At 41.8% G+C, this 24,052-nt stretch overlaps 1 protein-coding gene across 1 annotated transcript in view; it reads right to left on the bottom strand.

The window, feature by feature from the left end:
- The window catches only part of KDM4C (lysine demethylase 4C), a 563,556-nt gene that overhangs the window by 181,136 nt on the left and 358,368 nt on the right, over positions 1–24,052 (bottom strand). The window contains exon 16 of the mRNA XM_075827279.1: positions 119–174. Coding sequence (XP_075683394.1) covers positions 119–174 — 56 coding nt within the window. The remainder of the gene's footprint in view (positions 1–118; positions 175–24,052) is intronic.

Consider the following 24,052-nt stretch of genomic DNA (forward strand, 5'->3'; position numbering starts at 1 on the left):
TTTAAAGTAATTAATAAAAATAATTTTTTAACAGTCTTTTAGTAAATTCATCAAAATGAACACATGACCCAACTAAATGAGGAAAGCATTTAGCAAAACAATGATACCCAGGACTTACTTATTATCTGTCGTTTGCTTGAGAGCGCCCCCTCGTAGACTGCAAAGGCAACAATCCTAAAATGAGAAGGTTTAAAAAATGAATAAAGACAAGTCTACGTGTGAATAAAAAAGTGTAAAATGTGAAACGATAAATCATAAAACTGCCTACCAAGTTCATTATTTCTACTAAAACAAATGGTTTTCTAATGGCTCTTTTACAAAACATCAGTTAAGAAATGTCAATATAGAACCGCTTCCAAAGTTCTCAGAAAAGAACTGCTCTTTGCTTCTATTTGACAAGCTTTGTGACAAGCGGTTCTATAATAAATTGTAAGCATGAAAGAACATTAGCCAATTCGACAGCTGAACAATTAAAAGAACAATCCCAATTTTCGCACCTGTAAATATGTCAATGTTTTAAACTATGGCAATGACATTCCAAAAAAAAATTCTTCTACCGTATGTAAAATAATCATTCTATCTAGTAGTGTTTGGCCTTCACTAAACAGAAAATATATCAGTACAAGGTAAAAAGCGCATATTAGACAGGATTTCTATTATCAAAATGGGATGCGCTTTCATTTAGCAGGTCAAAAGAACATTCAGGATATATTTCAGACAGCAAATAGTTTTCTCTGCAAGACATGTTTTTCTAGTTTTTATCAAATTCAGGTTTGAATCAGGGAGTCCCAATGAGAAGTCAGAAGAAATTTAGTTCTATAAGGCCAAATGTAACTAGTAGGTTTCATAAAGGAGCAATCACAAATTCTCTTTTATGTAAAAATATTCTACACCCAAAATATCAGCAGGTGATAAAGGGATTGATGTAGACAATTTACTATTAAATAATAGAAGAAATCTCTGAATATATAGACATCGGTTGCTACATACCAAAGGTTAGAGAAGTCACTATAAGGCCTATTGATATGGGGTACCTACAGCCACACAAACACACACATTATTTACCACCACAGATCTACAATAGAGGCGTGGATGTGGGAGTATGTACCTCTGAGAGAATACCTACCGCCGTGAAATAATAATCGTTCATAAAATTGCCCTTCCACTTTTTGACCTCACAGTACTCTTACCCAGGATTGCTGGATATGTCTCTGTATACAAACAGGACTTAAATGGGAAAGCATCACCATGAAGCACAGCGAGAGGTCACATACAGTGAAGGAAATAAGTATTTGATCCCTTGCTGATTTTGTAAGTTTGCCCACTGTCAAAGCCATGAACAGTCTAGAATTTTTAGGCTAGGTTAATTTTACCAGTGAGAGATAGATTATATTAAAAAAAACAACAAAAAAAAAACAGAAAAATCACATTGTCAAAATTATATATATTTATATGCATTGTGCACAGAGAAAATAAGTATTTGATCCCCTACCAACCATTAAGAGTTCAGCCTCCTCCAGACCAGTTACACGCTCCAAATCAACTTGGTGCCTGCATTAAAGACAAATGTCTTAAATGGTCACCTGTATAAAAGACTCCTGTCCACAGACTCAATTAATCAGTCTGACTCTAACCTCTACAACATGGGCAAGACCAAAGAGCTTTCTAAGGATGTCAGGGACAAGATCATGGACCTGCACAAGGCTGGAATGGGCTACAAAACCATAAGTAAGACGCTGGGTGAGAAGGAGACAACTGTTGGTGCAATAGTAAGAAAATGGAAGACATACAAAATGACTGTCAATCGACATCGATCTGGGGCTCCATGCAAAATCTCACCTCGTGGGGTATCCTTGATCCTGAGGAAGGTGAGAGCTCAGCCGAAAACTACACGGGGGAAACTTGTTAATGATCTCAAGGCAGCTGGGACCACAGTCACCAAGAAAAAACCATTGGTAACACATTACGCCGTAAACGGATTAAAATCCTGCAGTGCCCGCAAGGTCCCCCTGCGCAAGAAGGCACATGTACAGGCCCGTCTGAAGTTTGCAAATGAACATCTGGATGATTCGGAGAGTGATTGGGAGAAGGTGCTGTGGTCAGATGAGACTAAAATTGAGCTCTTTGGCATTAACTCAACTCGCCGTGTTTGGAGGAAGAGAAATGCTGCCTATGACCCAAAGAACACCGTCCCCACTGTCAAGCATGGAGGTGGAAACATTATGTTTTGGGTGTGTTTCTCTGCTAAGGGCACAGGACTACTTCACCGCATCAATGGGAGAATGGATGGAGCCATGTACCGTCAAATCCTGAGTGACAACCTCCTTCCCTCCACCAGGACATTAAAAATGGCTCGTGGCTGGGTCTTCCAGCACGACAATGACCCGAAACATACAGCCAAGGCAACAAAGGAGTGGCTCAAAAAGAAGCACATTAAGGTCATGGAGTGGCCTAGCCAGTCTCCAGACCTTAATCCCATCGAAAACTTATGGAGGGAGCTGAAGATCCGAGTTGCCAAGCGACAGCCTCGAAATCTTAATGATTTACAGATGATCTGCAAAGAGGAGTGGGCCAAAATTCCATCTAACATGTGTGCAAACCTCATCATCAACTACAAAAAATGTCTGACTGCTGTGCTTGCCAACAAGGGTTTTGCCACCAAGTATTAAGTCTTGTTTGCCAAAGGGATCAAATACTTATTTCTCGGTGCACAATGCAAATAAATATATATAATTTTGACTATGTGATTTTCTGGTTTTTTAAAAATATAATCTATCTCTCACTGGTAAAATTAACCTAGCCTAAAAATTCTAGACTGTTTATGTCTTTGACAGTGGGCAAACTTACAAAATCAGCAAGGGATCAAATACTTATTTCCTTCACTGTATCATCCGCATGTATGCTAAATTTGAAGTCATGTGTATCCAAACAGTATCCCTAAATCCTAAGATACACCTGCAAACTGAACTGGTCTTAAACAGTGCGCCTAGCCTATTACTGGCAGCAATTCAAGGAAAATGTAGATGTGGTCTAATACGACATGCTTTCATTCTGTTTCAAGTTTTCTCTACCTAACTTGGCTGAAGGACTCTTTTCCATCACAACTGCCAAGTCAGAAACCAGACCTTATCGGGAATCTCCCCTTCACATACTACTGCTGTGATATTTCACAGTCTCTAAAGACCAGCAAAGAGCAACAAAGCCTTTTCCCAGCAGACAGACCTCTATCTCTCTGTTGGCTTCTCTTCTAGTTCAATTCCCTTGTCACTCACATAGTTAGTGCATAGAACAGCTCCCTGAATCCACTCGTCTCCATTCTCACGCTATCTGGAAATTATGCGGGTGTGCAATCTGATTTACAAATACAGTGCCAAACGGAGGTGGTCATAGAACCCCATTCTATGACGACCGATTTATAAAATGTTTCCAACCTGTAAAAAGTCAGCTTACAAGACAGCGGAGCATGCATGCACAGCATTTTCAGGGAGAAACTGATAAAGGATGGCTTTTACATATAGTTCAAGACGGTCAACATAGTGGAAAAAAAAAAAAAAAAGATAAATGCTCACTCCAAATTAAATGTTGCAATACCAGGTTGTTAGTCAGCAAGTCACTGATGATGTTAAAACAAATCAGTGTAACCTAATCTAAAATCTTACACAAAGCCGTTCACTTAAATGACCTAGTCCGAACTTTACAGCCCAACATCACCCACAAGAAATCCCATCTCCCCATTTGGATGCATCTTGTTTGCCACACGCTATAAGGATTCCTTATACCTGGCCACATGACTTGCTCTCCAAACTTGCTTCAATTTCGAACTGCAGAACTCCTACTAGATAATTGGCCTCTGGATTACGATGATATGCAACTTGTATTGTTCGTAAACAAAATAAACGCTCCATCAGACATGCGACTTTATACTTCTGAATGACAAATAAAAGAATGGGGCATACCCTACAGATGGGGCTTCTAATTTACACTTACAGTAAAGCAAAAAATGAGGGACTGTCCTGGGATACGCAGTTGAATTACCAGCCTTCTGGAAAATGTTGGCTTCCTGGAGAGCCAGCACCCCCTTTAAACCATGGCGAATGCTAAGGACTTTCCATATTGTCAAAAGGAGCAAGCAGTCTCGGGGCTTTGGCCTTTCTGCAAGGATGTAGACATTGATTATCCCCAAATTCTGACACAAAGAATTCTACACACAATCTTCCGTATTACCAAGACTTTGCTTAGAGGGGTTTTCTGGCCAAAAAATTATACTATTCAAGAAATCAGCAGCACAGCCAAGTAGGTTTCACCAGCAGGAAAGGACAACTCCCCAATCATGGGGAAAGTATCCCAGGTCCAAGGGAAACAAATAGTATACAATTTGAAGAAAGGAACTGCAGCACTCAAGATCATCCAAATAAGTGTATTTGTTTTTATTCACCAAGCATAACAACACTTGCAACGTTTCAACCCAAGATGGGTCTTTATCATGCTTGATAAAGACCCGTCTTCTGGTTGAAACGTCGCAAGTGTTTTTATGCTTGGTGAATAAAAATAAATACACTTATGTAATGGCCACGGTCGTGGACCGCAGCCGCCCCTTACCTGCTGGCGACTGCAGACCTCCTCCTTGTGGCTAATGTCTCCTTTCCCAGAGTCGTCAGCGCATCCGGCCGCTCTGTCCTGCAATGTCCGCAAGGGGGCGTGGTGGTTCCCAGCCTTAAAGGGCCAGCGCACGCATATGTAATTAATTATTTCCCAGACCACCCTGGACTATAAAAAGGGCCCTGTCCTTTCACTCTTTGACTGAGCGTTGTTGTAGTTTTCCCATGTTCATATTGCAAATGGTCCCTTAGTGTTATCCTGCTCCCAGGGTTTCCCGTGCCCTTCTACCTGTATCCCATGCTGTGTTTGGTTCCTGAGCCTATCTAGTGTTGGAGTCGTGTTGTGCTGCCTGCTGTTATACACCATGTCTGGTGTCATCTGCCACGTCTGGCACAACCTGCCACGCCTGCTGGTATACACGTCTGGTGTCATCTGCCATCCTTTGTATCATCCGCCATGTCTGGTGCAACCTTCCACATCTAGCCCCATCCGTGCCTAAGCCTCTGGCACTATATGGACTATCTCAGGTACCCTTGTGTTACGAACTTTTGTATAGACTTTGAATAGACTGACTTGGCCAGCTGCCTCTCTGCTACGGCGGAGCGGCCAAGTGGGTCCACATACCCCAAGATCGTGACAACTTATTTGGATGATCTTGAGTGCTGCAGTTCCTTACTTCAAATCAAAAAATTATACTGCTCTTAACTGATCCTCCAAAAAGTAAATAATTGTATAATCTACTCTACTACCATAAACCAGTTTTCTCTGCGATACATTCAGTGTTAAGGGGGGCACGAAGTTCTGTAGTTTTTTGTTATTTTTTTGCTTGCGTGCCATATCAGCCTCCCTATACGGGGGAGTTCAGATTAAGTTTTTTGGCGAGTTTTTTGATGCGGAAACCAGGCCGCAAAACGCCCCACAAAATGTCTGAAAATGCCTCCCATTGACATCAATGGGAGGCAGAAAAAGCGTATTTCACTGCGTTTTATGCCCGCGGCGCTCAATGGTCGCTGGCGAAAAACGCTGCGAATATCGGCGTGCAGGCAGAGGAAAATCTGCCTCAAAATACCAAATGGAATTTTGAGGCAGATTTTCCGCCTGCAAAAAACCCAGTGTGAACTAAGCCTACATCTTTTTTAAAACAGCGGTGTAAAAAGACGCCCTGTATGAACTAAATGCTGTTTTTCCCATTGATTTCAATGGGCAGATGTTTGTAGGCGTTCATCTTCCGTTTTTTTCAGGCATTTTTTGAGGCGTAAACGCTCCGAAATACGCTTGAGAACACTGCGTGTGAACATACCCTTAATCGACTGAATTTTTTTTAAATTATGGCTCTCAGAATTTGGCGACACAAAATAAATACAAATTTTTACACTTAGTTTTTTTATTGTAAAAGTAGTAAAATATAGAAAAAACTATATATATTTGATATCACCGTAATCGTATTGACCCTCAGAATAAAGTTAACATGAGGTTTTAATTGAACAGTGAATTCCGTGAAAAAGGAAGCGCAAAAAACAATGCAGGAATTGCAGTTTTTTTCATTTTCTACCCCACATGTATTTTTTTTCTAGTTTCCCACTACATTATGGTACAAAAAATGGTGCTGTGAAAATCTAGAACTCATCCCGGAAAAATCAAGCCCTCATAGGACTATATCGACCGAAAAATAAAAAACTATTACTATTTAAGATATGAGAGTTCTTTCTTGGAATGTCAGGGGACTTGGACATAGGTTGAAGAAATTTGCAGTTTTTAATTTTATTATAAATTATTTACACGCGGTGATAGGTTTCCAGGAGACTCGTCTTATCAAAGGATTGGAAAAACAAAATCGAGAGTTCTTGGATAAGTAAAAGTTATCATTCAGTATATTCATCATATTCTAGGGGTGTTTCAATTCCTAGCCACAGGATATTCTGTCTGTCATTGTCACAGTATACAACCCCCCCCCCCTTCGCTAAATATTTCTAGAATAATTTTGTCCTGAGTGATAAAGGGGATTGTCCTTTAGTTATTATAGGGGAACTTAAAACTGTACCCAATGACGATATGGATAGACATCGTAAAATAACTATTGCCGCGAACAGTAAAACTACCGCTTTCTTACAGTTTCTGAGTGAGGAGGGATGGATTGATGTTTGCCGCCTAAGACATGCAGACGCACGTCAATTCTCCTGCCAGTCAAAAACGTAATTTACTTTCGCGGATTGATTTAGTGTCGGATCACTCCCCCCTTATGATAGAAATCTCCTCTGCTTTGCAGATGTCCGGTATTATTAGAATTATTCCAGAGTTGATCAAAGACTCCCTGGTTATTGGGGACATGTTATGTCAGATTAACTTATTTTTTCAGTTAAATGCAGGTTCGGCAGCTATACCAGTTATTTGGGATACCTTTAAAGCAAATTTTAGAGACGTTATGCTTAAAGAGGCTCTGTCACCACATTATAAGTAGCCTATATAGTACATGATGTGATCGGCGCTGTAATGTAGATTACAGCAGTGTTTTTTATTTAGAAAAACGATCATTTTTGACGGAGTTTTGACCTATATTAGCTTTATGCTAATGAGTTTCTCAATGGACAACTGGGCGTGTTTTACTATATGACCAAGTGGGCGTTGTACAGAGGAGTGTATGACGCTGATCTTTAAAATAACATCTGATAAAAAGAGGACGAAAAAGGCAAGTAGAATCGGCCCTTAAAATTAAACTGGCGGAGGCAGAGTATATTTATACTTAAGATCCCTTAGAGATTAGTAAACAAAGATGGGGCACTCTGCAATCACAATATGAGTACCTCTGTGCTAGGCTAGCAATAAAGGATTCAATCGAAGTGGGCAAAAAATATATATATTTTGAAATGGAAAAAGGAGGGAAATTGTTGGCATCTGTAATAAAAAAACAGGGAGCTCAAACACTTTTTCCAGTGATTAGAAATAAGGAGGGATCAGGGTGGTCTACGGGCCCTGAAGAGGTGTTGGCCGAATTTGCAGGATTTTTTTCAAAATCTATATTCATCTAAATCTCGAAGTACGATTGTTCAGTTACCTACATACCGAAATTGATTAATTTTTCTGGTTTTGTCAGATGATCAGATGGGAAGGTTGGAGGCTCCCCTTATTCTGCAGGAGATACGATAAGTAATTAAAGTACTTCCAAATAATAGTGCCCCCAGATTGGATGGGATCCCGTATAAGGGATATATATCAAGATGTGCTGGTAGAACATCTGTATTAACTATATAATAACTCTTTTGATCAGGGTAGGCTTCCCCCCTCAATGGAGGAAGCTACCATTATTTTAATACCAAAAACGGATAAGGATCCGACATATATGGATGCTTATGGTCCCATATCACTCCTAAAAACAGATTTGGAAAATCCTGGCAAAATTATTAGCCAACCGACTTATGGTGGTAATTCCTTCGCTGTTGGGTTCAGACCAGACTAGTTTTCTTCCAGGAAAATCAATATCCGGCTGAGTTAGGAGAGCCTTCTCTAATATTGAATATAGAAGAGAGATATCAGCAGGGGGGTTTGTTGTCATCAGATGCAGCTAACGCTTTTGATACAGTGGAGTGGGGCTTTATTTGGGGGGCACTTCGAGAGATGGGGAAAACTATCAATTGGGTGCAGCTTCTATATTCCAAGCCTAGGGTTAATTTTGGAATGGGGGATTTCTTCTCTGCCTTTTTTCCTTTGATGCGGGGCACCCACCAGGGCTTGCCCCTTATCTCCACTGTTATTTCATCTTTTGATAGAGACCCTGGTGATAAATATTAGATCTGATTCATTAATAGAAGGTTTTCTGGTACGAGAAAAGGAGTTGAACCTCTCTGTACGCCGTAGGGATGCACGATGCATTGAAACTTAGATACTGTTTCGATACTGTGCATCCCCAAACGGTTCGATACCGTTATATCATGTATTTCAAAACTTAGCTGTGCATCCGCACAGCTAAGTATAGTAACACATGAATGTATGAGAGCGGGGCTGCGGCTGTGTAATACAGCCATTGCCCCGCTCCTGAGTCCTGACAAGTGTGCGCGGTCAGAATGAGGTGATGCGGCCGGCGCTGCACTAATGAGCGCCGGCACTGAAGGCAGAACATGGCGGGCGCACTGCAAAACACCCCCATGTTCTGTCCTCAGTGCCTGAACCGCCGCTCATTAGTGCAGCGCCGGCCGCATCACCTCAGGCTGGCCGCACACGCACTTCCTGTCAGAAGCGGGGCAATGACTGTATTACACAGCTGCAGCCCCGCACTATAACGGTGGAGATCAGGGAAACCTCTCATCTCCGCCGTTATTCCCCTGAATGCTGCGATCAAAGCTGACTGCAGCGTTCAAGAGGAAATGAGCAGGGGGGATGCCCCTTGGATCGCGTCACAGAAATTCCCTGTGACGCGATTGAGGGACATACCATATATGGGCAGACAGCCCAGGATCCATTGAAGGACCCCAGAGCTGTCCCACCATATTTCCTGTTAGGGTATACTTAGGTATGTCCTAACAACTGCCTGTGTACTATCAGTACACAGGCTAATGTACTGGCATATAGATCTATGCCAGTACATTAAAGTTTAAAAATAAAAGTAAAAACAAAGTAATGTTAAATAAAAAAAATATACACATACACCTTTTTTACAATAAACATTAAAATAAGTCTCAATACATAAAATACACACACACTCGGTATTGGCGCGGCCGTAATAACCTTCACAACAATTTTTTTGCATCATTTATGGTGTACACTGTAAAAAAATAAAATAAAAACTGCTTTCTATCACTTATTGTGAGGCACGAGGTGTGATGAATTTAACCTCCATGTGCCTCACATTAACAGTAATTAACCCCATCATGTATCTTACACATTAACCCATTATGACTGAGAAACATGATGGGGTTAATTACTATTAATGTGAGGCACATTTAAAATTCATCACACCTCGCGCCTCACATCAGAAAACGGAAGAACTTTTTTTTATTATTACTGTTGGCGAAGTATCGAAATCGCAATACTAAACGAAGTATCGGTATCGAAGTCCAAATTCTGGTATCGTGACATCCCTAGTACGCCGACAACATTCTACGGTTCCTGAGAGATGTCGGGGATGTGAGGCATATCGTCGGCGTATATGAACCATTTGGGGACTCAGGAGTTAAAATTAATTGGGGCTTTTGACCCCTGCTATATAGCGAGGGGCGACTCTGGAATTGAGGTGGTAGACTCATTCCAATATTTGGGTATTAAACTATCCTGGCCTTGGCGGCATACTTCGAACCAGCCAATCACACCAGCCCACCACATTCGTGACGTCCGACCATGTGACTCCCGGCCGTCAGCTGACCTACCCGGAAGCAACACTGTCAACGCCAAAGAACGCGCAGACTCAATGGAAGGCTGTAGACGTATCTACTTGCTGCACATAAGCTCCTTCTAATGAAAGATAGAGTATAACAATAACAGGTTGGATACATATTGCAGATCAGTTCAAAACCGCAACTGGACTGCCACACTTGAAGCACCTTCCCTGGAAATACATATTGTATGAATGAATAAGCAATATTAATGTCTGCCACACTTTGGACTTTGAAAACCCTCCTGGACAGATCTACCATGCCTGTTACTATTAAATGACTTGCTGCAATTTAGCTATACTAGGACCAGGATATAATGGCCATACACCTACCTAGAAAACCAACATCACAATGTATATTCAAATGAATTGTATATTTAAATAAAACAGGTATAATTTGTTTGCTCATTTAAACCTTCAGGCTGTACACAGGCCAGTCTGTAGATCCATTGGGTCTCTTTGCGCAGAATGAGATTGTCCCAGTCCCCTCCCCGCTTAGGAGGACGTACTAATTCAATCGCCTGAAATTTTAAACAGTCTGCCCGGCCTTGATGTTTTGCATGTACATGTTTTGATATGGGAGTATCTCTCGAATTTGTAACATCTCCAACATGTTCCCTAATCCGGCGCCGAAACTGCCGCATCGTTTTGCCCACATAGTTCAGTGGGCATGGACATGTTATTAAGTAGACCACCCCAGCTGTTTTGCAGTTCACGAAGTCTCGAATGTAATACTCAACCTTAGTGGTGACACTTTTGAATTTCTTCCCACTTTGGATAAAATCACAAGCTTTGCAACTGCCACATCTGTGTGTACCCGGTATCTGCCTGTCCAACCAAGTTCCTTGTTGTATTATAGGGTCAAAACAACTCTGAATCACCCTATCCCTAATGTTTTTACCTCTACGGAACGTGACTGAAGGCCATTGTGTTATCTGATCCGCCAAGTCCACATCAGCACCCAAAATACGCCAGTATCTTTTTAGTATTTCCATGATCTCAGATTGTTTGGAGTCATAAGTGCCTATGAGTCTCGTGACCCTTTCCTCTTTTCGTTGTCTAGGGACTAAAAGACTCTGCCTGTCTGCATCCCTCGCTCCCTCATAGGCCTTTCTAATTACCCCCTTAGGGAAGCCTCTCTCCTTCAATCTATTTGCGAGGTCATGTGCCTGTATCTCAAAATCATCCATCGAGCTACAGTTCCGGCGTACTCTCATGAATTGGCCTCTGGGGATCGCTCGTTTAAGGGGATAAGGGTGACAACTGTTCCATTGAAGGAAACTATTAGTTGCTGTCTCCTTTCGGTGTACTTTGGTACGTATTGCGCCTTCCTTAGTTTTGATAATTTTAAGATCTAGAAAAGATAATTCCTGATCACTGATTTCACATGTGAACCTTAGCCCTAGGTCGTTTACATTAAGGGCTGCCACAAAGGTACCCCTAATACCCTTGGCAGTAACAACTGCAATCAGATGTTTGTTATAACTTGCGATGAGAGTCTTTTACATCACCGTGGAGGAATTTTGGCCCACTCTTTGCAGAATTTTTTACTTTTGCCACATTGTCACAGCATCTCAATGGGATTTAAGCAGGACCTTAATTTTGTTTCCTTTGGGCCATTCAAAGGTGAAATCATTCAAGTGTGACAATTATGCAAAAATACAAGAATTAGGGATGGGGCAAAGTTTTTAACAGAAATGTAGGTGAGAACTCAACCCCCCCCCCCCCCATTCCTTTATATACCCAATGGTGGGGGCAGGCAGACTGTTCAGTTCTCAAACAGGACAGTCACTTTAAACATATCCCAGAGTGCTTATTTCACTGTGCTAAAGTTCTAAATAAATAAATAAATAAAAGCTTTGTATCATTTTTTTTCTTGTTCTCTCAACTTTGTAGAACAGTCAGCGAAAAATGTAGAGGAGATACATGTTAAGTCACAGCTGACACTTTCTTCTGTGCAAAAATAAAATTATGATCGCCTGACCTTGAGCAGATCCTGAAATGAATGTTCTGATATACAACATATGATCATCTGCTACCATATTTCAAGCACACACTGAATACCTATTGTGCTGTGCAGCTGCTGTGTAGTCTGTTCTGAGAATAATGGGAACGGGGATCCAGCCGTTACTGCAAGCATTAGCTGGTGAAGGAATAGCTGCATACCTGCATTTTTTATGATTTTAATGTCAAAGGAAATGCCACACTCCGTAAAATGTTGGAAAAAAAAAATTTACAACGTAGGATTGTGGGTTACAGATCTTGTTGGAATGCATACAAAAAAAAACAAAAACACATCACACACTTCGCAATACGTTTCTACTCCAGTTTTGCGGCGTAGAAATGTTGCAAACTACCCAAAGTCGCCCGCTCTTAACACTCTTCAAAAAGGCGGGTGGAGCCGCAGTAGCCCGACGCATTTACTATAATTTACGATAGAAATTGCTGCCTAATACACATCCCATCCTTTGGCAGGCGCCATTGTATAAATATAACCAATGTTATGCACTTCTTCAGTCAGTGGTTTTAATGTAATGGCAAATCAGTGTATATAGAATTTTATTTAAAGTGGACATGTCAGCTCATTTGATGTCTGTTCTAGTAAATACTTGTATTCCCCATAATATAACGATTCTGGAACATCTTTTCTTAGAACTCTGTGTTGTACCTTTCCTTTGTTATTTCTCTTTCAAATGTGTTAATAAATTGAAAGCTAGATGTTATCCGTTAGTGTATCTACACAGTCAGACTGTGAGAACTGATTGGACAATGTCCAAGGCCTCATGCACATGTCACTATTCTGGTCAGTATTTTGCTTCAGTATTTGGAAGTCAAAACCAGAAGTGGGTCCAAAACACAGAAGAGGTGCAAATATTTCCATCATAGGTTTTATCTGTTTATGTTCCACTACTGGTTTTGGCTTCGAAATACTGAAGCAAAATACTGACAAGAATATGGACGTGTGCATGAGGCCTAAGAACGTAATAGGGACACAACCCTTTGACAGAGGGAACGGAAACACCCAGTTGTCAATATATTCATAAATTTCTAGGTGGAATAACAGAAGAATAGCACAACACAGAGTTCTAAAAGATGCTCCAGAAAAGTGATTTTATGGGGAATACAATTATTTACTGAAATGCACGTCAAAAGAGTTGATGGGTCCTTTTTGACGTGGCTTACAGTAGCTCCAAACAGGGTTTTCATTTTAACCCCTTACTGACATTTGATGTACAGTTATGGCAAGCTGATGTCGCGGGCTTTAAAGCTGAGCCCGCACCAACAGCAGCATGGGTCTGCTGTATATTACAGCTGACACCCTGCTGTAATGGCTGGGATCAAAGCTAGCTCTGATCCTTGCTTTGATGCCACGGTGAACGCTGGCTGCGGCATCTTAGCGGTTGACAGAGGAAATTATTGGTCAGAGCGGATGTGCAGGAGGCGTTACTAGAGCTACCCAACATGTACATTTAACATATACCTGTGACTGATGGCCAATAGTTGTATCCATTACCCATAGACTCCCATGTTAAAAAAATAAAATAAATAGACTGCGCGGTATACTTTTTTTGCAGGATCCCACAGGATGGAATAGAATAGTCTACTATACTATTCAATCTTTCATGAAAAAAAAGTATACCGATAAATCAGGCAGAAAGGGCAAGAGAGTGTTATTTTGGCCTCCTTCGGGATAATGAAGCCTATGTACAGGTTTTTGGTGTGTCGGGAGTTTTCCAGACATACACAAGAAACGTAGCTCATAAACGCGATGTAAAAAGGGCTTAATCCGTTAGTGACCGCCAATACGCCTTTTCACGGTGGCAACTAACGGGCTTTATTCTGATACATAAGCCTTTTCACGGCACTGCATCAGAATAAAATTGCGGCGCCGTGAAGAGGGATAGCTCCCTGCTCTCAGCTACCGGAGGTAGCTGAGGGCTTGGAGCACAGTCTGGGAACCGTTGTTTGCGGTCCCCAAACCGGCGATCGCCGGTATTCAACGAACACCGGCGAACGCCGTCACAGTGAATGCAGCCTTGTAAATCAACCTTTTTATCTGTTAGGCCCCCGATTGTGCCCCCCCCCTTCTCCACTTCACCCCCAACTGCTGGGAAAATAAAAAAAACTGGCGCACGCATACGCTGTCACTGTAAGGCAGCTATTCTGCCTGTAAATAGAAACTAATCAGGGACCGTTATAATTTGTCCCTGATCAGATGGTCACTGTGATATGCCTATCACAGTGACCATAGTCCCATATTTTCAAAATACAGCACAGGATTTGTGCTCTTTCCCTCCCTCCTCTCACTGTAGTTGATCTGTGAGAGGAGAGAGATACTATACAAATCTTGTGCTGTTTTACTGTAAAAAATGCACCAGATATTCACGTTCCTATATTACCCGTAATCACATCCCAGATTACCCGTAATCACATCCCAGATTACCCGTAATCACATCCCAGATTACCCATAATTACCCCAGATTGCCCGTAATCACATCCCAGATTACCCGTAATCACATCCCAGATTACCCGTAATCACATCCCAGATTACCCGTAATCACATGCCAGATTACCCGTAATCACATGCCAGATTACCCGTAATCACATCCCAGATTACCCGTAATCACATCCCAGATTACCCGTAATCACATCCCAGATTACCCGTAATCACATCCCAGATTACCCGTAATCACATCCCAGATTACCCGTAATCACATCCCAGATTACCCGTAATCACATCCCAGATTACCCGTAATCACATCCCAGATTACCCGTAATCACATCCCAGATTACCCGTAATCACATCCCAGATTACCCGTAATCACATCCCAGATTAACCGTAATCACATCCCAGATTACCCGTAATCACATCCCAGATTGCCCGTAATCACCCCAGATTACCAGTAATCACCCCAGATTACCAGTAATCACCCCAGATTACCCGTAATCACCCCCCTGTTTTTTTGTTTGTCTTCTAAAAAAAAAAAGTTATTAGTTATTATTAGTATTAAAAACACAAAAAATGGCCATACTCACAAATTGGGAAGGTATAATCCCAATAGGACGCAGCCAGGTCAAAAATGCTGCTGAAGGAAGGTGCACAGGTGCGTTTAAATAATAGCCACTCCCACTAGCTTTGAGGGGAGTGGCGTGTGGTGCATGGGATATGTAGTAAAAAGTAAATGAATAGTGTATAATGTGCAAGTGGTAATAATGTGTGTGAAATATAGGGGGCAGTACCGAGTATAGTGAGTGGTGAATAAAGTGTAAAATATAGGGGGCAGTACTAAAAGGGTCAGGAACGTGAGTGATGCATGAAGTGTGGGTGCAGTGTATAAAACATGGAGGGCTAATGCGTAAATCATGAGGTACAGCCTATATAGCCTGGTAGCAGCCAATTTGTAACGCCATGATAGTACATAGAGCGGGCTGCCCTGCTTGATATGCCAGACCGCAACACACCATGCTCTCCCAGCATTGAAGACCTGGCTGTGTCCAAAAAGTAGTAAGTATTATACAAGTAAACAGGGAAAATACATGGGATATTGGTTGTAATTTTGGCCAAAAGAACGCAAGCTCGCAATCCTCGTCACGGATCCCAACACTTGCGAGTCCCTAACTGGAACTTTTCGTTCCAAACTTGAAGCTACACCACAGAAAAAAGAGGGACATAGAATAGGATTAAAAACACAAAAAATGGCCATACTGCAAGTGGTAATAATATGTGTGAAATATAGGGGGCAGTACTGAGTATAGTGAGTGGTGAATAAAGTGTAAAATATAGGGGGCAGTACTAGTTATTATTAGTGTAGTGAACATGAATCGCAGAAGCCGCAGAATGTCCTCTGCAGAGCAGGCATATGCCATGCTGTGCTCTAGCAGTTCCGGCAGCAATACGGACACTGCGCCAGCCATATGGTGGTGGATCTAACGGTCACCGGTGAAGGGTCAGGAGCAGGGCCTAGTAACGCAGTCCCTCCCGCAATTTGGGATCCTGCAATTGCTTTCTCCCCCTAAGTTTTGCCATTTACAGCGACTCTAGGCTTCAACGCAGATGTCTCAAATTTTAGTCCCTATAATTTTTTTCAACTGTTTATAGGTGATCTAATTGATCTAATAGAACTAATTGTCCAGCAGACAAATTTATATGCCAGACATTTGGCACCCAAAATCCCAGGTCTTGCTATGCCAGAGGATGGATCCCCACAACAGTTTCTGAAATAAAAATTTTTTGGGCAATTACCCTAAACATGGGCATAGTAAAAAAAAAACTCTATCCGCTCCTATTGGGCTACCAGCGCTATCCATAGCACGCCTGTATTTGCAGCCGAACGCGCTACGAATCAAGAATGTGTTTCATGCATTTTTCTGACAATTTACAAATCCCCCCAAGAAGTGACCCAGCCTATGATCGCCTCAAACTGAGACTCCTTATCTCTCTCCTAAGTGACTAATTTTTTAATTTATACACCCCAGGCCAAAAACTAGCGGTAGACGAGTCCTTTATGTCCTTCAAGGGCTGTCTATCGTTTCGCCAATACATCCCCTCCAAAAGAGCCCGATACGGAGTGAAACTTTATAAGGTGTGCAAGAGCACAACGGGCTACACCTGTGGCTTTTTCATTTATGAGGGCAGGGACCGCCACCTTAATCCCCCAGGATGCCCAGAGGATATTGGCATTAGTGGGAAAATTGTCTGGGAACTCATGGTGCCATTCCTACAGAAAGGGTACCATGTGTACACCGACAATTACTACACCAGTGTCCCCCTGTATAAGTCCCTCCATGCTGCTAATACAGGGGCCTGTGGGATGGTGCGCAAAAATAGAGTCGGCTTCCCTCAACAACTGGTGTCCAGGCGACTAATAAGGGGTGCGTCACTCTCATTTGTAAGTGACCAGTTGGTCGCTGTCAAATGGAGTGACAAAAAGGAGGTTTACATGCTGACCACCGTGCATGAGGACACCACAGTGGCAGTGAGAGAGAGGGGCGCTACCTCTGATAAGAGGAAACCGGTCTGCGTGGTGGACTATAACAAGTTCATGGGGGGAGTCGATCTATCTGACCAGGTCCTACAACCGTACCTTGTCAAGCGCAAAACTAGGGCCTGGCATAAAAAGGTAGCAATCTACCTCATACAGATGGCTACTTACAATAGTTATGTGCTCTATAAAACCCAGGGAACGCTCAGTTTCCTCCAATATCAGGAGAAAATTATAGAGCACCTCCTGTTTGACTCCCCCGCACCTAGAGAATCCTTAGAGTCAGAGGATGTCAAAGGCTCACTGAGCGCCACTTCCTTCACCCCGTCCCTGCCTCTGTGAACCAAAGATACCCCCAAAAGAGATGCCGGGTATGCAGTAAACACGGAAGGAGGAGCGATTCCCGGTTTTACTGCCCCATGTGCCCTTCAAATCCAGGCCTGTGCAACTACCCCTGTTTTGAGACCTACCACACAGTTTCTAATTATTAATTTTATCTATAATTTAGGGAAAACCAAAAAGGGTGGGGTGGGGGGGGGGGTTCTTTTTAGGGAGTCAATTTCATTTATGCATATTTTTTTGTTTAGTTTCTTGGCTTTCCAAGGGAGGGAGGGATTCTCATGGGGAGGTAGTCAAGTGTATTTATTTCAGACTGTAAAACTAAATTTCCCCTTTATGATTTTTTTTATACAATTCTCGGACAATTAAATTTAGGACTTGATCACTCACAAATTCATTTCTATTATACATTTCTTGGACAATTAAATCCAGGACTTGATCACTCAAATTAATACAGTTTATTGTGCAGGAGCCCACATCTGTCTATTCAGAACATGGACCCCACAAGTGTTCTTGAAATAAAAAATAAATGTGGGCATTGCATTTATTAGTAGATAAATCCAACACCTGCGGCCCGTGCCGCCCCTGAATTAGTGGAAGTCGTGCATTTCAGCAATGACTACAAGAATAAATTGAGGATGTATTTCCTTTTTCTTATGACTATGTCCTGCCAGATACGGCTGTTACATTCCTAATTCTATACCATGATACGGGCATGATATATTTTTTTTGGAGGATCTCTAATAATTGAGCTGTTCCTTATCAATACACCATGGGCTTTGTTACAGTTTTGTTTGGTTCTTACTGGACGTAGTACACCTGACAATTCTTCTGGAAATACTGACATCATTTTGGGTATTAGTGATCCTTTACTGTTCCTATAGATGGTTTTGGACACTGCCCCTTTATATATACTTTAACCTAGTGGTTGTTTTGTGCACATAGCGGTTTCTACCTTGCCGGGCAGGGGCTGTTATGGTGTACCGTGTCACTTGGCACGTTCGTCCCTCATATAGGGATTGATGGTGCCAAAGAGACGCTGTACAACCAGTCACTGAAAAAAAAAAACCTTGTCATGACAGCCCTGCATGTGTTCTTCTATCTAATGAACAGACTCGAGTTTGCAACATAGTTGGATACATTTTCCTCCATTTATTTGAAGATATTGCCCATCACTCCAGTACAGATTATTTTTTCCTCTCTGACTGATTTTATATTAGGACAGAATTCTGACCACAATGACATCATAATGGCACAGATACGGGACAACTGCTTCTTCAGCAAGGCATAGTCATAAGTACAGGCAAATACGTCTATAGCGACATGCATCCATTATGAATACACGGCTTCCCTTCTCTTCTCTTCTGTATGCCGCACAAATTTATTAATGTGGCGTATTTCTAACAAAATAACCTTTTACCACGTCTCCTCTATTTTACGTGGAAATATATTAAGAATTTGAAGAAAACATTATATACCCATAGTGTCTGAAATAATACCCAATAATACCTTTAGGGGTCTGGTTTTTAAAATGGGGTCATTTATGGGTGTTTTTTTTTGTTTTGTTCAGGCAGCTCAATGCCTCTAAATGCATGATATGGGGCCTAGAATTTATTCAATTGTGCCATGAAAGCCAAAGAGTGCTCCCACTTTTTGGCCCAGCCACACGTCTAATAAGCAGAATGGGGCAACAATGGGAGTATTTTTGAAAAAAGGAGAAACAGGGTGATAGATTTTGGGGTGTGTTTTTTTATTCTCATGTTCGCTTTACAAAGAAATCGGTCTTCAGAGTGATACTTTTATGGAAAAAGTGTTTTGTTTTTTTTCACCTACTATGCATTAAATTTAGTACTCACTACACCCCTAGATAAATACCTTAAGGGGTCTAGTTTTCTAAATGGGGTCGTTTATGGGGAGTTTCTATCGTTCTGGTAGTTCAAAACCTCTCCAAATGTACAGTGGGGCCTAAAACATTTTCAAGCAAAATTGGAGTCCTGAAAGCCTCCGGGTGCTCCTTTCCTTTCGGGCCCTGCTGTGTGTCCAGGCAACGCATTAGGGTCACAATGGGGGCATTTTTGAAAACAGGAGAAACAGAGTGATAGATTTTTGGGGTGTGTTTCTTTATTCTCATGGTCGCTTTACAAAGAAATCGGTCTTCAAAGTGATACTTTTATGAAAAAAGTGAAATTATATTTTTTTACGCCTGCTTTGCATGAATTCTTACAAAAAAACTGTGGGGTCAAAATACTTACAACACCCCTTAATAAATACCTTAAGGGCTGTAGTTTTTAAAATGGGGTCACTTGTGGCGGTTTCCACCATTCTGATACCTATGAGATTCTGAAAACCTGGCTTGGTGCAGGAAAACAAAACGTACTTCAAAATGTATAAAATTATTACTAAATTTGTAAAACTTCTAAATTTGTTTTTTTCAAAAGTGCTGCCAAAATAGGGTAAAGAGATGGAAATATATATTTAATTAAAAAAATTGTACAGTATGTATGTACATATGTGACATATTGCAGTTAAAAACAGGGAAAAATGATAATTTTTATAAAATGTCTGTTTTTAACTAATTTACGCAAATCGTATCAGTCTACTTTTACAACTAAAATAAAGTATAACATGTGACGAAAAAACAACGTCAGAATTACTTGGATATTCAAAACTTTCGCAGAGTTATTCTCTGATAAAGTCAGACATACCAGATTTGACAAATTTGGCTTGGTCATTAAGGTCCAAACAGGCTTGGTCATTAAGGGGTTAAAGAGGCTCTGTCACCAGTTTATAAGTGCCCTATCTCCTACCTAATCTGATAGGTGCTGTAATGTAGAGAACAGTGGTTTTTATTTCGAAAAACTATAATTTTTGAGCAAGTTATGAACAATTTTAGATTTATGTGAATTAGTTTCTTAACCACTTCCTGACCTGGAGCGTTACCCCCCGTCCTGAGTAGGCCAATTTTTAAGTTTTAGCCATGTGCCAATTTAAAAGCAAATTGTTGCTCTAATAGTTTTCCAACCTACATGTATTTGGTCTTGTTTTTCTCAGATCATCTTGTCTTCCATATTGTGTAAAAAAATAGATATATTTTACTTTTTTTTTTAAAAATATGGAAGGAAAAATGGAAAAAAAAGTTGAAAAAAAAGTGAATGTGTGATTTTAGGTGTTTTTTTTTTTTTACATCTGGTGCATGCCACTGGGTAAACACACCTGAATACATATTTGGCAACTTCTGCCAACTTCAACGATACCAAATATGTGTGCATTTCTTACACGCTGGGCGCAAGGTGGTGCTTACAATGAATGGTGCGCAAACTGGCTTTTAGAGAGAAAACTTCCAAAGCTGGTTCGCTGACACCATACGACCATTACAGATGTTGTGACGTTTCCAGTCCACAAAAACTGATGGCCTATCCTCCGACAGACGGCACCCCCGATCGATCGGGTGTTTTGAAGGGGCCACAGTGCTCGTACGAGCGCGGCGGCTTCCCCTCCATTTCCTTTACTGCTCACACTGTGAATCGCGGACACACTTGTAGAGGCGGTTCACAGTTTTACAGCCTTCTCCCTTTCAAGTGTACACTGTAATACTGTGAACCGCCGCTACAAGTGAAGAAATTAAGGGGAAGCGAGAATCGTACGAGCATCGCAGGCCCCTTCAAAACAGCTGATCGGCGGGGCTGCGAGGAGACGGGCCACCACCGATCAGATATTGATGGCTTATCCTGAGGATAGGCCATCAATTTTTGTGGACTGGAAAACCCTTTTGACACCCCAAAAATGATTCTTTTATGGAAAGTAGACCCCAAGGTATTAATTAAGCGACATATCAAAGATTTAAAATCGGTCGTGTAACTACTTGCCTTGTACTGTAATCCGCTGCAGACTTTGCCTGCGCAAAGCCACAAACAAAATATGCAGTGAATCCGCCACATCGAACGTCACCCTAAGGCCCAGTTCACACAGTTTTTTTTTACGCTGATTTTGATATGGAAACCGCGTAGGAATCAGCGCCAACATACGGCCGAAATTTTTAGTTTTTCCCGGGAGACTGGCAGGCAGAAAAAGCGTTTTACGCCCGCGGTTCTCAATGGCCTTGGGCGAAAAACACGGCAAAAAAGTGCAGGCAGGTAAAAATCTGCCTCAAAATTCCTTCAGTCGGCACGTAAGCACTTCTGTCAGGAGCAATGTGATCGTTGTGACAGGTTGTCATAACGATCACATGACCGGAGACCACACTGAGTGGTCTCCGGTTAAAGTTCCAAGATACGGCTGTCTAGACACAGCTGTACCACGGAGCTAAATGCGGCCTGGAACGGCCCTGTAGAGTTAAATACGGACCGCCCGGACGTTTCAAGTCTATGGGCAGTCCGCAAGTGGTTAACGACCAACTTGGCGTTTTTACCAAGTGGCCATTGTAAAGAGAAGTGTATGAGGGAGATTTTTACACAACTTTTTTTTTCAACTTTTTTCAACTATTTTACTTTGTTCCACTAGGGGACTTGAAGGCAGGAGGCCCTGATCGCTATTCTAATACACTGCACTACATGCGTAGTGCAGTGTATTAGAGCGGTCAGCTACTCGCTGACAGCAAGTATAGTGGGTCCTGACTTTGTCAGGACCCACTAGGCTTCCGTAGATGGGATAGCCGTACGCAATTATTATGCCTCCGGTTGCCCTGCAACCATCACAGGCAGCTATCACGTAGCGGGCCGTCGATGGTGGTTTACCTCTAAGAAGCCACGATCGCTATTGTACGCGGCTTTTAAAGGGTTAATTAGCGGGGATGCCGTGATCGGTTCCCGCTGTAGGAGCTGCGGCAACTGCTGTACGAGACAGCAGTTGTCACAGCTCCTGTATGTGTCGGGAGGACGGCCGAAATGGCCAATCCTCCCGTGACGTACTATTCCGCCATGGAGCGTGAACGATTTGGTTACCATGGCGGAATAGTATGTCATGGAGCGCAAAGGGGTTAAGGCAGGGATAAAAAAAATCCTAATGTGCAGGCTAGAGGGAACATTCCTTCTGCTCTGTTTCAAGAAGTGGTTATCAAGACCCTAATATTTGGGAATCAGGAAGGGCAGGGCTCAAACACATTTGCTGAAAGTGAGGGCGTCCGTATTATACCAGGACAATACTTTTCCAGCCGAGTTCCCCAAACTGCAGCGTTGCAGTGTTACAAAAGGGGGATAAGAATGGACCTGCCACACATCCATGGATTAATAATTTTATTATTTAATAATCCCATTAATGTACCCTCTTATTATGCCCTGATGTACTCAGCACAGCTTACATATGCACCCACATTAGAAATTTAAATACCAGTAAAACCCCAAACTAAACTGCTATAAAGCAAAATCCACGCTCCAAAAGCCAAATGGCGCTCCCTCCCTTCTGAGCCCTACATTGTGCCCAAACAGCGGTTTGTCGTCACATGTATGGCATTCCCATATCCGCGAGAACCCACTTCATTTATGGCATGTGTGTCTCTAGTTGCACAAGCCGGGCACATCATACTGACCACTAAAATTGCATATCTGTGTGAAAATTGCAATTGTCACTTTGCACCATCTGTTGGGCATTCATTTCTGGAAAAGACCTGTGGGGGGTCAAAATTTTTACTATATTCCTTGATAGATGCCTTAAGGGGCGTGGTTTCCAAAACGGGGTCATTTCTTGGGGTTTATTTTGCGATTTGACATCAGACCCCTGCGATTTTAAACCAATACTTTGTAAATCACAAAAATAGGACTCAAATGCGCATGGTACTCTTTAAATCCTGAGGCCTGTCATATGTCCAGGTAAAAGATTAAGCCACATGTAAAGTGTTTCTAAAACCAGGAAACAAAGCATAATAATTAGAGTGCTGTCTTTTCATGGTGGCGCAAGCTGGGCACAACATACTGGGCACTAAAATGGCATATCTATGAAAACAATTGTCACTTTTCACTCTGCTAATTTCACTGCGCACGAATCCCTGTAAAATAAACATGCTCACTACACCCCTAGATAATTGCCTTAAGGGCTGTACTTTCCAAAATGGTAAAAGTTCTTAGGGGTTTCTACTATTTTGATACCTCAGGGGCTTTGCAAATGTGACATGGCGTATGGAAACCATTCCAGCAAAATCTGCGCTTCAAAAGCCAAATGGCGCTCCTTCCCTTCTGAGCCTTGTAGTGTGTGTCCAAACAGCAGTTTATGACCACACATGGGGTATTACCTCACTGAATCTTATTGAAAAAAATAAAAGTTTGGATTTTAACAGCCTAATTCTAATAAAATCTATGAAACACCTGTGAGGTCAAAATTCTCACTGCATCCATAGATTTATTCCTTAGGGGGGGGGGGTGTAGTTTCCAAAATGGGGTCTTTTTTAGGATGCTTCTTATGTTTTGGCACCTCAATTCCTATGCAAACCTATAGTGGTGCCTGTTAAATATCTTTTTTTTTGTTAAATTGCATTGCAATAATATATTTATGTGAAACTAAGTAACTTACAATTATACTTTAATTAAAAATTCTGTACTAAATGGTCCAGTTCAAACCTCATGTATTATTCAGTAAGTGCTGGAGCTTTTCTAATAATGACGACGCTCCAACACAGCCCCACGTGACTGAGCTCTTGCTTCATGTGCTGTTCGTGAACATGACCGCAAGGGGCTTGCACTTTGCCTATTGCTCGAGTCCTGAGCAGAGCATCCGCTAGCGCTTTGCTCGGGACTCCAGCACTGCTCCCGATGTCCATATTTGGTCAATTCAGGGGTTT

The sequence above is a fragment of the Rhinoderma darwinii genome, chromosome 1 (genome assembly GCF_050947455.1).
Source record: "Rhinoderma darwinii isolate aRhiDar2 chromosome 1, aRhiDar2.hap1, whole genome shotgun sequence".
Taxonomy (NCBI): domain Eukaryota; kingdom Metazoa; phylum Chordata; class Amphibia; order Anura; family Rhinodermatidae; genus Rhinoderma; species Rhinoderma darwinii.